The sequence below is a fragment of the Rhineura floridana genome, chromosome 1 (genome assembly GCF_030035675.1).
Source record: "Rhineura floridana isolate rRhiFlo1 chromosome 1, rRhiFlo1.hap2, whole genome shotgun sequence".
NCBI classification, from domain to species: Eukaryota; Metazoa; Chordata; class Lepidosauria; order Squamata; family Rhineuridae; genus Rhineura; species Rhineura floridana.
In genome coordinates this window covers 267,329,811-267,344,198 of record NC_084480.1, presented here as the reverse complement: position 1 = coordinate 267,344,198, position 14,388 = coordinate 267,329,811, and the positions used below count along the sequence as shown (strand labels likewise).

Here is a 14,388-nt window from a genome sequence, read left to right as displayed (position 1 = left end):
GAACTAAGAGCCATGAAACAGGCTAGACGACGGCTAGAGTACAAGACATGCTGTGAGGCTGATTGGGCACGAGTAAAACATAACTGTGCCTTACTGTGTGGTGGTGAGGGTGATAAAGAAGACCCAGTTCTCTGCCACCATCACATCCTCAAGTAGCTGTCCAGTGGAGCTTTTCCATATTGTCAGAGGTCTGTTGACATCAGCTCCAGGAAATGGAGTTTTACACCCTTTGGAGGCCACTGTAAATTGTTTGCAAGGCACTTTGAGGGTAAGGTTGCTCACCTCTGTAGCAATCTTGTGTGTGTGTGTGTTCTGCTGGTGAATGCATTTGTAATGTTCAAAGTAGAACTTGCACAGTGAACATATGTGGGCTGGTGATACCAAGGCAGCCTTAAACACATTTCTTTGTAACATCTGAAACAGGAAGTTGAGGGAAGAAGGGAGCTGAAGGAGGTGAAGAGGAACCTCTGGAGAAATCTTGCACTTTGCCTATGACCATGTAAGAAGTGGGCTAGAACAGAGATAGAGGCTGAAGGATCAGAATGGTCAAGAAAGCAAAGAGCATTAAATGTCACATTTTGATTTGTAGTAAGCAGCCAAATATTTGCTTCTGATTACTTTCTGAACAGAATAGAAAAGATAAATATATCTCCATTCCCACTCTGTATCCTCCTGAATACTGACTATTTTTCCATAATGCTTGCTCTGTGTATGTTGTGGCTTTTTTTAGGTGGAAACCACATGAGGGGAGCTTTCTCTTCTGCACCCTACTGTATCTTTTCCAGTGACATAGGAACCTTGTTAGCTACTATAATGTGCCTAACAGCTTTTGATCACTGTGCAAATATTAATTAAGACGTAATTATTAATTATAGTTTAATTGAGGCTATTTTGTCTGCAGAGGAATAAGAATAGAGCCTTTTGCTGTCAAAATGTTTTTAATTGTTGTAAACCGCCCAGAGAGCTTCGGCTATGGAGCGGTATACAAATGCAATAAATAAAGATAAATAAATAAAAGCAGGCCTCTACATAGGAAAAACATGAGGTTGTATAATATGAGGAATTCCTAAACCCTCTCCAGATAACATTACTGACTGTTCTTTCATGTGAGTCAATAACCTGGGGCTTTATTGTTCACTGGGGAGAAACTGTTGTAGTTACGTTGCAGCTGCTGACAGATTTAAAGTCCCAGTGAAACTGCTGGAATCTGTGTGGGAGTTCTGCTGTCTCCTTGGTCTGTGTATATGATGTCTCTCTTATTGTGTGACATTCTCCTCAAGTGAGTTGTTTGGCATCTAATCAAAATTCCAATCATAAACAACAACACCCCCTCTCTCTGTGTGTGTGTGTGTGTGTGTGTGTGTGTGTGTGTGTGTACATGTATGGGGTTGGCGCATGAGGCCCCTAGTTATCTAAGTTGACTATCCTTCAAATTTTGTTATAAGTTGTTTATATTCTGTAATCTGCCCTGGGACTTCCTGGTGAAGGGCAGATAATAAATATCATCATATTTGTTGTTGAGATGAATAAAAAATGACATTACTTACTTCATTATGTTTTTTTTTCAATTAACAGATACTAAAATTACAACAATTAGCATGTGTGAGTCACAAAATTTTTTGAGTTTAAAAGGGGTCCCGTACTCATAAAGGGTGGGAACCACTGCCCTAGAATATTAACCAGTCTGAAAACTATTGGCGGATTTATTTATTTTATTTCTTTATTATTTGATTTATATCCCACCCTTCCTCCCAGCAGGAGCCCAGGGCGGCAAACAGAAATGCTAAAAACACTTTAAAACATCATAAAACCAGACCTTAAAATACATTAAAACAAAACAATGTTAATTAAAAAAAAAAAAAGCTTTAAAAACATCTTTTAAAAAAGGGTTAAAAACATTATTTTAAAAAAACACATATTAACAAGCAATTCTAACACAGACACAGACTGGGATAGGTCTCAACTTAAAGAGGAAAGTCTTCAAAAGGTGTGGAAAAGATAGCAGAGATGGTGCCTGCCTAATATTCAAGGGGAGGGAATTACACATGAAGAAAGAATTGTATTTAAGGGAGTGTTTTTTTCCAAGCGGCAAAAAATCACTTTGAGAACCAGTTAGGATGTTATGGTTCATAGTTTATGAAGCCAGGAACCAGCATTGGATCCATTTACTCCCTGCACTCTCCCTCCCTCCTTCTGTGTGCTGGCTTCAGTGCACAGATCCTAATTTTTCTTAAACCAAAATTGCACGGGTTTTCTTCTGTTTTGTTTTTTTCAACTTTGCCTAGCAGGACATCCAAATGCAATTTAATGTAGCTGATAGAACTGTAATTGGAGTAAATACAATTACTGTTAAAGTCAGACTCTGTGACCTCTAAGGCCATGTATAATCATGAATTTCTCTATGAATCATTTTCCTCAAATTAAAATGTCCCTGTGCAACACATGGCTGTAACGACACATGACTGCCTGTTGTTTATATGAAGGGAATAATATATTTCATAGCATCAAAGCTCTAAAGTTGTGAAAATGCTACAAATATATAGCAAGATTAAAACAATGAATTCTATATATGCTATTCTATTCTAAGAGATAATTTTGGGGGAGTGTTCATGCACGAAGTACACGTTTTTGGAAATAAACATAACTTATCTGTTTGTACCATTTTTCCTAGGTTTTCTTCAAGGAGATTTTTTTGTATATCTTAGAAACCTCCACTAGCTCCTTTGATCATAAATGGATGGTTATACAAACACTGACAAGGATATGCGCAGGTATTACTCCATTGGGCATACCTATTTGCTTTTAGAAGGTTTAGGATCACATGTTTTCCTGGTTTTGAGGAGTTTTGTTGCTATGCCTATCCATTTACGTAGCAAAGATTTTCAATGTATAATTTTGTTGCTGTTACAGATGCCCAGAGTGTAGTGGACATCTACGTAAACTATGATTGTGATTTAAATGCTGCAAACATATTTGAAAGACTAGTTAACGACCTATCCAAGATTGCTCAAGGAAGGGGCAGCCAAGAACTTGGCACGACCAACATTCAGGTAAGAACCGTTGACATCTCTCACTGTGTTTTTAATTGTGAAAAAAGATTAAGTTAAAATTTAATATTACCTAAATCTTTTTGTGAACATATACAACTTATTACAGGAGCTAAGTTTGAGAAAGAAGGGTCTTGAATGCTTAGTATCTATCTTGAAGTGCATGGTGGAATGGAGTAAGGATCAATATGTAAATCCCAACTCTCAAACAACTCTAGGTAAGCTGCTGCTTTGATATTCTTATTCCTTAGTGACCTGTTGACTACAAACACACTGACGTTGATATTCCTATTTGCTAAGTGTGACAATTTACCTTGTTCAAATAAATAAATTGCTGGATCTACAGTACTTGAGTTTGGCATATGTAAAGCCTGCAAATAATTTAGGGTTTGATCTAGAAGATACCCTAGTGGAAGAAATATTGCTGTACAAGAGACTTTGAATAACCCAGACTTAGCACAAGCACATTTTGAGATGTTGTGCTAGACTTTGTGCAAAAGGTTGTGCAATACCCTGTGCAAAAAGAAGCACTCAATTCTCTTTTCTCGCACAAGAACCTTGTGCTGAGTTAGGAAAAGCTCTGGGCATCTCTGAATCTAATCCATAGAATATGATTTTTTCCATTTTTGTTATGGTTATGTTTATTTTATTTATTTATTTATTAAATTTATATACCGCCCGACTAGCGATATTATTATGTGATAATATTATTATGTGAGCCATAATATTAAATATAATGCATTGCACAGGTCCACAATGTCTAGAATTTTACCTTAAGTATTTAATATGCTTGGACCTTGTAAAGGGCTACATAACACATTATAACAAATATTTCTGTCGGCATTATTTTAAAGCGTTCAGCTTTTTTGTTTTCTTATTCTTGTATAAAATTAATTTTCTTCCATTATTCAGATCCAATATTCTTGTTTAGATTTGTTTTTCAGAAATATATATTATATAATGTGGTGCTGGACAATTAACAAATCAACAATTTCTAAAAATGGTACAAAGCTCAACTAAATATAATACTATCTTTTAAAGGTAATTTCCCTTTGCTTTTCTTGAGCAGGACAAGAAAAACCCACCGAGCAAGACAGCACTGAAACAAAACACCCCGAAACAATTAACCGATATGGCAGCTTAAATTCTCTAGACTCCACAGCCTCATCAGGAATTGGTAGCTACAGCACACAGATGTCTGGTACCGACAATCCAGAGCAGTTTGAAGTCCTTAAGCAACAAAAAGAAATAATAGAACAAGGAATAGATTTGTAAGTTTCTTTGACTTTTAAGATGAAAGCTCAGAATGCAGAACAGTCTCTTGCTTTATCTGTTTCTTCAGTTACCACCTTCTTTCATTTACCACCTTTTAATACCATATTATTGTTGCTCAAAGTGCACTTTGCTCAGATATAAACTTAACTGGAACTGCACTTCCATAACACTGTTCTGCATGCCATTCATAAACATATTTGCTTAGAAGTAAGTCCTGCTGAATTCACAAAGGCTTACTTTCTAGTACATGTGCTGTAGGATTTGAGCCTCAGTCTGACACTGGTTCTCTTCTGGCCTCACAGTTAAGAGTACCTTCCTGGTTCCAACACAATGTGTTTTGATTTTTAAATGGGAATAATTTTGGTTCCAAGTTGTGAATTCCCCTCTGCATGCAGATGTTTATGCCTTGTATATCAGTGCTTAATTAACATGTGATTTAACATGCAGGTTTAATAAGAAACCAAAGAGAGGAATTCAGTACCTCCAAGAACAAGGTATGCTTGGTACTACTCCTGAAGATATTGCCCAGTTCTTGCATCAAGAAGAAAGATTAGACTCTGTAAGGAAACTTTTGTTAATGTCCATTGTGTTTCATATCTACTTTACTTTATAAATATCATTGCAATGGTTCATGCTACACTGAGTATTAAATTCTTTCCTATTGTGCTGTCTCATGGGAAATACGTGCTCATAGCTACAATCCAGAGACTTCATTTAGGCACACCCAAGGGACTTGCATGTCCAGTGGGACTTGTGACAAAACAAATTGAAGCAGCAGACCTTATGCCACTTTCCCCACTGCTTCGTAAGCTTCCCAGAGTTATGAAGGGACTACAATGCTACTATATATGTGTTCATTGCACATAGGTTAGACCTGATCAAACTCATTAACAGTTTCATTACAAACAAAAGGAAGATTGCCTCTCCTTTACTGTGTTATCTAATATAACCATTCTTCCGTTTCTAAGTAGCTGGTGGCAATAGGAAGACAAGGACTCTGCATATGAACCAACCTTGTGTTCGGCCTCTGTGGCCCCTCTTTGTGTACCCCCGCTGAGGAAGGCACAGAGGGTAGTGACATGAGAACGTGCCTTCTAGTGGTGGCCCCCATTTATGGAATGCTATCTCCAGGGAGGCATGCCTGGTGCCGTCATTATCTATTTTTAGGCACTGTTGTAGCAAAAATGCTACAAGTTCTCCCAGGTGGAGAATAATAACACACACGTGGGTAAAATCGAGTTCAAAGCTCCTTATTTATTTACTGCAGTAAAGGCAAACCATACACTTCACACAAGGGGTGAGGCATGAGAGAGCCCCGAGCCCCCCAAAACGGATTTTTATACCCTTTACAAAACAAGCTGGTTAATTTTACACCCATTGTTTATTATGCTCCGCTTAATCAATAGTATAGCTACTCTTTCCTAAGGTCAAACGGTTAATCCTTACTTTTGCAGGCGTATGTTAAACAGTGGGTCACAGTCCACTGACAATGTTTATTTCAAAATGCGAGCCTTAAGCATTTAAGCAAACAGACAGATACAAGCAGTATTTAGGCAAATAGGCAATACTGTGACCTTTAGATTTTTCAAACTTCACAGGCACCAAGCAAAACCATTTCTTTTCTGCTAGGCATTTGGCTCTTGATTTTGGAGGACTTTTGATGCTGTAGTCTTTTTTAGGAGGTGGGCTGTTCGATTGCCTTTTATATTTGTATGGTGTTCTTTAACTTTTTGCTTTAGTTTTTTATATTACTTTTAATATTTTTATTGATTGTAAGTTGTTTTAGGTTCACTTCTGTGAAGAAAAGCAACAAATAAATGTAAGAAAAAAATAAAATAAATTGCCTTTACTGGCTCCAGCAATGTAAAATTATCCCAACCCCCAACATAAATGCAGAACAGAAATTTACTGAAAAACATTAACCAGCTTGCTGTTGCAATCCAACTGGCATATACACCAGGCCAAGGAGATACAGGATGTGGCAGAGGAGGGAAGGTGTTGGTGCAGCCAGGCTGCACCGGCGGTAGTCCCCTTCCCTGGGTGCAACTGCAGCACATTTAGGGAACTCAGCTGCCACCTGGGCGCAGCAGGGCTGAGATCGGTGCAAGTCTCAGCCAGTGGAAGGCCTGAAAAAGGGGTGTTGCAGGGTGTGTTGGTGGAACCAAGAGGGAGGGGGACTTATGCCACATTCTGAGCATGTTCAACTTAGTCCTGCAGTCCCCAGTCCTGGTAGCCGATATGCCGGGAAAAGGGGTGGTGGAAGAAAACATGATTTTGTTTTACTTCTGCTGAGCTCTGTCAGCACCCTTCCCTCCCAGTGACTCCTGAACAAAGGTAGGATGTGGCGACCCCTTCCGCCACCTTCCCATCTGCTAGCTCTGCTTCCACCAGCCTAGTTGAATTGCTCCCTTAGTCAAAATAAGAGCTTTCTTTTGGATGTTACTCTGGCTTACATTCCGGTATGTCTCCAGGGGCAGGAGAATCCCATAATTGCAGGGCAGCCATTGGAAATTATGTTCTAAATTCAAACGTAGTGGATCCAGTAAAGGCCCATGTATACACTGCCAAACTCTGGCCTATGCATCAGTCTTCAGTGGATTCATCACCCTGGTTTATTTGCTGAGTAGCAAAATATGAACTAACAGAACATATATTTTCCTCCCAACAAGAAGAACAGCTTTTTTCCTCCAGAACGTAAATACATCCCTTTATATCATCCAGCAAACTTGGATCATGAGACTGGAATTATATAATAATTGAACATGAATTTTAATCATTGAGGGTGGACACCCAAAATACACATACCATGAATTACCATAATCTGTCTGGGAAGGAAATAAATGAATACCTGTGACTCTTGCATCAATGATTTTCCACTAGTATCCCTGACAGAGTTTCAAAAACACATTTGTATCATTCTTTCATTTCGACATTGCTTTGGCTGTCTGACATCTTTGTACCAACCTCTTACAAGGAGCTCTTCTCTAGCAGCAGAAAGTGCAATCTTCATAGAACTACAAGTAGCTTTCAACCAGAAATGACATGCATAGCACAAAATTGTCATCCATCTTGGTCCATCGTAGCTTCACTCTGGCTGCTCTATTCTGTGCATCCACTTCTAACCTGGCTGCCACATGTAAATGTATAAGGTCCACCAATGACCTGATTAACAGCCATCTTTAGCAAATCTGTTTGTGTACTTGTTCTGTGGCCTGGGCACAGATATGCAAGAGTTAAAAACTGGATTCTAGATCTTGCAACAGTTCTTAAACTGGGGTGATGGTAATAAATTTTAGTATGTTGCTGTAGGTCTATTCATAGTTAAGGGTCTCAGAGAGTGATAGGGTGGGGCTTCAGTGCCCTTCATAGCTGTTTCACTCTGCTAAATAAAAAATGCAGAATTTGAAATCAGATCTCCTTGGTGCAGTAGCATAGTATCTTTTTTAAAAGGACAAATACAATTTTTTAAAAATGTAATATTTCTAAAATGTAGAGGGTCTTATAGGGAAGACTGGTGAAAAGGTCATCTCATAGACATGTGTGATCTCAGTTTGTCTAGGACTTCAAATTTCTGAGACTGAGTGATGTGGAGTTTTGTTATGTGGCAACCAAATTGTCTCAAATATTGTGTGCAACTGTTCACAGAACCGGGGGCAGGGAAGTACAGTAAACTCTTTGAAGATACCAGAATAGGCTGAGATTGCTGTCTTGATAATATTGGCAGTTAGCTACAGTTTTGTGTCCTTATAAAAAGAAAGGCAGTTTCCTTGCCCTGTCAAATTTCATTGGATCTAATAAATTGCCCTATGTTCTATTGTGGACTGTATTATTTTGTTTTTTAAGTATTTTATTTTACACGAGCTGGTCAATGACCAAAATAAGCAAATCAATCAATCAGTGTGGATTGTATTAATCAGCAACCAGTGCAGCAACATATTTTAGATGTTTAACTTTATTTTTAAATAATGAAAACTGCAAAATGCAATATAGCTTGATCACTTTCTCTCTGTGTGTATATGTATGTATATTATATTTGAACTGATCTTGTATTCATTATCTTTATTCTCAATTTAGACTCAAGCTGGGGAGTTCCTAGGAGACAATGATAAATTTAATAAGGAAGTTATGTACGCATATGTGGACCAACATGACTTTTCAGCAAAGGATTTTGTTTCTGCTCTGCGCATGTTTTTAGAAGGATTCCGTCTTCCAGGAGAGGCTCAGAAAATTGATAGATTAATGGAGAAATTTGCTGCTAGATACTTAGAGTGCAACCAAGGGTGAGCAGCTTTTTCTTACCTTTGTGTAACCCATGAAGCTACATAATGGAGAAAATTGATTATATATTGTTTTGTTTGTTTCAGGCAAACTCTCTTTGCTAGTGCAGACACTGCATATGTCTTGGCTTATTCAATTATCATGTTGACTACAGATCTCCATAGCCCACAGGTATGTTACTCAGATCCTATTAATAACAGAAATTATAACTTGAAATGCTGTAATCTTCATGTCTCTTTAATAAAATAATTTAATATACAGTGTGAAATCGCATGTTCCACAAATCCTTTGACTTGTGTCTTAGTTTTTCTTTCAGTTCATGCTGCTAAGGGTACATACAGATTAGAATTTTGTTGCATTTTACTCCATTTTTGTCTGTTCCTTCCCTGGTATTAATTTTCAACAGCAAATTTATATTCCTTCTGCAGCTTTAGGTTTGTTTTTCTGATGACCCTGAATTTTTAAATTGCAACCAAAAGCAGAGCATATTGTGAGGTATTTAAAAGATTTAGGGTATGGGCCATATACACAAACTTGCATACAATTTTCAAATGTTAATGTATATAAAGAGATTCAAAATAAGGGTTGCATCCAAAGTAGCTCTAAGGAACGTGTCCTGTCAGTGGGTGATGTAGTCCACCTGTCAATCACATAATGCCCGGCCCACCTGGCAGAATCCCTTGCGCTTGCAAAGCCTGCCCTGATTCTTTCAACCTCCAATTCAGAGGTTGAAAGGATCAGCTCTGGGTGGGCTTTAAAAAAGGGGGGAGGGGTCTGCTTACTTTTACTATGCATTCAGCAAGAGCAAGCAGATCTAATTTCTTCCTTGATTGCTGTGCAATGGAGCAGTTCCTGTCAGCTGAATATCTGGCAGGGACTGCTCTGTTGTGTAGTGATGATTAAAAACCCAGGTCTACTTGCTCCTGGTTTGGGGGGAAAGCCCACCCTGCACTGCTCACTTTTGAAGGTTGAAGGGATCAGTACAAGACGAGCTTTCCAAGAGAGTTCTGCCCATCAGCTCATGTCACCTGTAAAGTCAGTAGGTAGGTGGGTGTGCTTTGGGGAAAATAGCCTTGGGGTCAAATGGGACCTCCGAAAAGGGCAGTGATTGGCTCAGAGGCCAGAGGTTCTTCACCTCTGTATCAGCACAAGGATTTCCACTTGTGCATCAGGACTTCCCCCTTCTCCTCCCCCACATGCTCCCTAAATCTGTTCTAGAAGTTCTTCCAACCTTCCAGAGAGGATTTGAGGAGGGCACAGGGCATGCAGAAGGAGGGGGAGTCCTACTGCGCAAGTGGAAATCCTTTTGCTGATGGGACGCAGTAGTTGGATACTGCTCTTAGATTTTAAATATCACAGAAGACAAGCCAATTTTCCATCCAATTCACCACAGATAGGTTCTTCCATTAATTTGCACCCAGTCCAGCTTACCCCAAATCAGTTCTTCTTAATTCCTTTATCCCTTATTAATTTCCAAGCAAATTCTGTTCCATTTTTATTCAATTCCCCTTTGTTCTCTGTATTTGTCACCCCAAATTATCTCTAGATGGTCACCTTAAATGTAATTTCTCCTAAATTTTATATCCTACCCAGTAAGCAATATCACTCATCAATTTAATTTCTCCTGAATTCATTACTTGCCCAGATATGCTCAGGGCACTCAGAAAACAATTCAGAGCCTGTGCCCTGTGGGCCCACCCCTAGCAACACTCCTGCCCATAAATTTGAAGAGGATTGCCAAAAATAACAAGGTGGGAAAAGATTATGATGCTGCATAATTGAGAAGCTTGTTTTAGGTCCTGCTAAAAGGAAAAAGATAATTTGAGCAAAGTGTTCAAGTGAATCGGTGCACTTGCACCAATTTAGTGCTTAAAAAGTAAAGACTGATCATGAAGAAAAAGAGACAGAATAATACCCAGTTACTGAAACAGTGTGGGACTTGTATTAGACCAACTGGTTAAGTATGTGTATCCAAGTATAAAGACACAAGTGATGGCAGAACATGCGACATGGTAGGAATTGTACAAGCTTCTCACGTGATTTTTCTGAAATAGACTGAACTTGAAAAAGCAAGTCTGAATACACCAAAACATATTTTTCATTTTGTAATTTTTTTTCTATTTAGAGATAGTACATTATGTATAATCAGTCTCATTATTATGTTTTCCTTAATAACTTGGTTTATATTCTAAGCAAAAATTCATGCAGCTACTGATGGTTGCATTTTTAATCCCAGGATTTAACATTTTAGCCAGTTCAGATAGAGAATGCATTTCAGATGCTGGTAGATGTTTCTGAAGGATAAATTTATGTTTGAGATTGATTAGCTCTGTTTCTGAAGGCTGAAAAAAATGTGAATTCTGTTGCATGAACTTGAAATATAATTTCAATCTGTCTTTGTAAGAATTCTTACAAATAATGCTTGATTATTCTCAGATTGTCAGCCATATATAATGATATCTGCATCTGGCATATAATTGATAAACATATGTGAGCGAATCTACAAAAAGGTTTATTAAACTAGTGCTGTTTTAAAGCCGACTGCCTCCGATTTAACTAAATCAGTTGAATTTAAGATTTTTCCTCTGTATCTTGAGTCGATTGCAGCTCCTTGACTTTAGGACTTCTTCCCAGCTGAATCCCTTGTTGATGATTTTTAGGCAGGCGGTTAAAAATTTCTTACTACTTCAGGCTTCTGACCTGTTTTAAATTCTTGCCTATTAATTGGATTTGGGGTTTGGAGGGGCATATCTTTTTAAATGTCCTCTGCTTTTTATATTGTGTTTTAATGTTGCAAGTCACTTTGGGGGACCCAAAAGGCAAAATACAAATAACATGATGAAGTCTGCTGTTTCCTCTCACAGTAGGGGTGTTTCAGTGCAAGATTGTATTACAGTATTTTTGAAAAGGAAAACAATGTAATAAAATACCTTGTTCTTAGATGTCACCAGCATCATTTATATAACACATATAACTCAAATGCACCCACAGACAAAGTTTGGTGAATACTAATTGGCAGACTATTCTGGTGCAGAGTATAATGAAAACGAACCAAGCCTTATTTGGAACTGCCCTTTCCTACTCCTTGAAGGAATGTGGAAGCTACCATTGTCATTCTGATTTTTATAGCCAATCTCTATCTCTATGAAGCTGACAGTGTTTAAACAGCTGGTGGGTGACTGGGGAAAGAGATATCTGAGTGTGGGGGCTATATTGCAACCTTCCTTGGGTCAGATTTATCAAAAAGCCTTAGTAGATTCTCTGACTAGTATTGATTCTAGTATAATACTAATTTTGCTTCCATGGGTAATTCTAAACATCTTTTCCTAATTTCTAGGTAAAGAATAAAATGACAAAAGAACAATACATTAAGATGAATAGAGGTATCAATGATAGTAAAGATCTCCCTGAAGAATATCTGTCTGCCATATATAATGAAATAGCAGGGAAAAAGATCTCAATGAAAGAAACCAAAGAGTTAACAATACCCACAAAAACAAGTAAACAAAGTAAGTGCCCACAGCATGGAAGGCTTCACAGGATCATTGCTGGTTCTCTTTTTCTTGTTGATATTGACAGTCTAATAAAACTGCCTTGTTACAGTTTGTCATTTTAAAAATCTCAATAATGTGCAAATGCATGTATTCATCTAGTTACTTTTCTATTTTCCATAGGAAGTGGGCCATCACCGTGGGTAACAGTTCCACCTATCGTGCGAAGGCAAGAATGTTTTTGAAGTCAAGACTAGGGACGTCATGCCCCTCCCACTCTCCAGTTCATTCTTGCCTTCGTACGAACAAGATTGGAATTTCACGTAGCATTTAGCTAAGTCTATCTCTCTTTAAAACCTTTTTTCCTTTTTTCCGTTTTTTGTGTCTAGCCTACTGAGGATCCCCTCAGAGACCGCGGCTGCGGCTCTCTTCCCCCTTTCCTCAAGGCTATTTAATTTCTTTTATTTCCTTGACTGGGGGCTCCCTCTGAGACCGCGGCTGCGGCTCTCTTTGTTTTGGCAGTTTCAAGCCCCCTCCCCCCCCCCGGCTCTGTCGTATCCGTAGCCAGGGGGCTCCCTCAGTGACCGCGGCTGCGGTTCTCTTTTTGATCGCTTTTGATCGCTTGTGAGGGAAGGGGAATCCCCCTCCCTCCCCCCCCGGATCGTTACCACGGCTGCGGCTGATCCGATCTCTTGATCGCTTGTGAGGGAAGGGGAATCCACCCTCCTTCCCCCCCCGATCGTTGCCGCGGCTGCGGCTGATCCGATCTCAGCGGGAGCTTGCAGCTGCGGCTCCCGCTCTTACTCCTTACCGCAGATCGCCCTCGCTACGTGGCTTAAATCCCACTGCGAAGGGCTTTACAGACCGCTATTGCGGCTCTCTCTGCGGCGGCTGCCGTTTTTTGCCTCTACCTGCCCTTCCAGAGTTTTTCCAGAGCCGCTACTGCGGCTTTCGGCGAGTCCGTGCTGGGCAGCCCTTCTCCCAGTTCGCTTCCGACGGCCGCCATTGCTCCTTCTTCCTCAGCCCCCTTTTGATCGTTTTTTTCCCGCCCGTTTTTCTGGGCGCCATTTTTTGAAATTCAAAATTCCCGCCTTTTTCGTTACCATTTTTTAAGCATCGGATACCTCCCCTGCAGGCTATCTATCTGTATGTTTGTGTATATGTGCTGCTGACAAATTTACACAAGGCTGATTTACACACATTTTTACTGTGGCTGTAATCATAGTGGCTGAATTGTATTATTAAGGCTGGAGCTCCAATCCTAGTGGGCTGGATTGTATTATCAAGGCTGGAGCTTTAATCCTAGTGGCTGGATTACATTATCAAGGCTGGAGTTTTAATCCTAGTGGCTGGATTACATTATCAAGGCTGGAGCTTTAATCCTAGTGGCTGGATTACATTATCAAGGCTGGAGCTTTAATATCAGTGGCTGACTTGTACTAAATCTGATTTACATTACATATCCTGCCCCCTATGGGGCCGTGAACAAGCCAAAAACCCAGCCTACAGCACTAATCTGAGCGTGCCAACTCTAAAACAGCCTATATTATATTAACGTTGATACCTCTGTGCATTCTGCCCCCTCCGTGGCAGTGCATTCGCCATCTGCCAGTGTATCCTACCCCCTCCGTGGTAGTACGCTGTGCCAGTTCGGGTCTTTACATCCTGCCCCCTCCGTGGCAGTGTACTGCACCCAGGTTCATATAAGATGGCAGAACAGCCAGGCATGTCACCATCAACACACATGGTGCCAGATCAGCCAGACATGCCACAATCAGCCAAGCCACAACATACTAACACGTCTAAGACCAGACATGCCAAAGCACTGGCTAAGACAAAACATCTTTCCAGCCATAGTAAACCAAAGCGCCCTCGTTATGTCTCTGTGCCAACAACCACCACAGCACAGACACACATAAGTGATATTTTCCATTCTCCTGCTCCTGCCTCTGACGAGGAAGAGTTTGTTGGCTTTCCCCCTCACGGTTCGCCTAACGAACCTACCTCTGGCTTACCGCCTCAGACATCTGTTCCAATAGCCCACCAGGCACATACATCTCACACATCTGGTCTGCAGCTGTCTCCTGATTTCCTCTCCCAACTCCAAGCCATGCTGGCTTATTTCACACAAATGCAGTCACTACCACAGGTTCCTGCCAGACCCCCACTCAACATGGACCAACGCGCGTTCCATGCTGCTCATCCTTCCTGCTCGCCAGATCCCTTCGATGTAGCCAGAGGCAGATGTACGGACGAAGCCTCGTATGCGGAGGAGTTAACTTTCACTGACCATGTTG

General features: G+C 40.0%; 1 protein-coding gene across 4 annotated transcripts in view; it reads left to right on the top strand.

Moving 5' to 3' along the window:
• ARFGEF1 (ADP ribosylation factor guanine nucleotide exchange factor 1) overlaps nt 1–14,388 on the top strand; it is a 148,397-nt gene that overhangs the window by 63,808 nt on the left and 70,201 nt on the right. For 2 of the 4 annotated variants that reach the window (XM_061600560.1, XM_061600578.1), the window contains exons 11-18: nt 2,672–2,771; nt 2,911–3,050; nt 3,157–3,265; nt 4,117–4,318; nt 4,770–4,881; nt 8,397–8,602; nt 8,687–8,771; nt 11,938–12,109. In XM_061600560.1, coding sequence (XP_061456544.1) covers nt 2,672–2,771; nt 2,911–3,050; nt 3,157–3,265; nt 4,117–4,318; nt 4,770–4,881; nt 8,397–8,602; nt 8,687–8,771; nt 11,938–12,109 — 1,126 coding nt within the window. Of the gene's footprint in view, nt 1–2,671; nt 2,775–2,910; nt 3,051–3,156; nt 3,266–4,116; nt 4,319–4,769; nt 4,882–8,396; nt 8,603–8,686; nt 8,772–11,937; nt 12,110–14,388 lie in introns of all 4 variants that reach the window. The other 2 variants (XM_061600570.1, XM_061600552.1) reach the window with 1 other exon arrangement.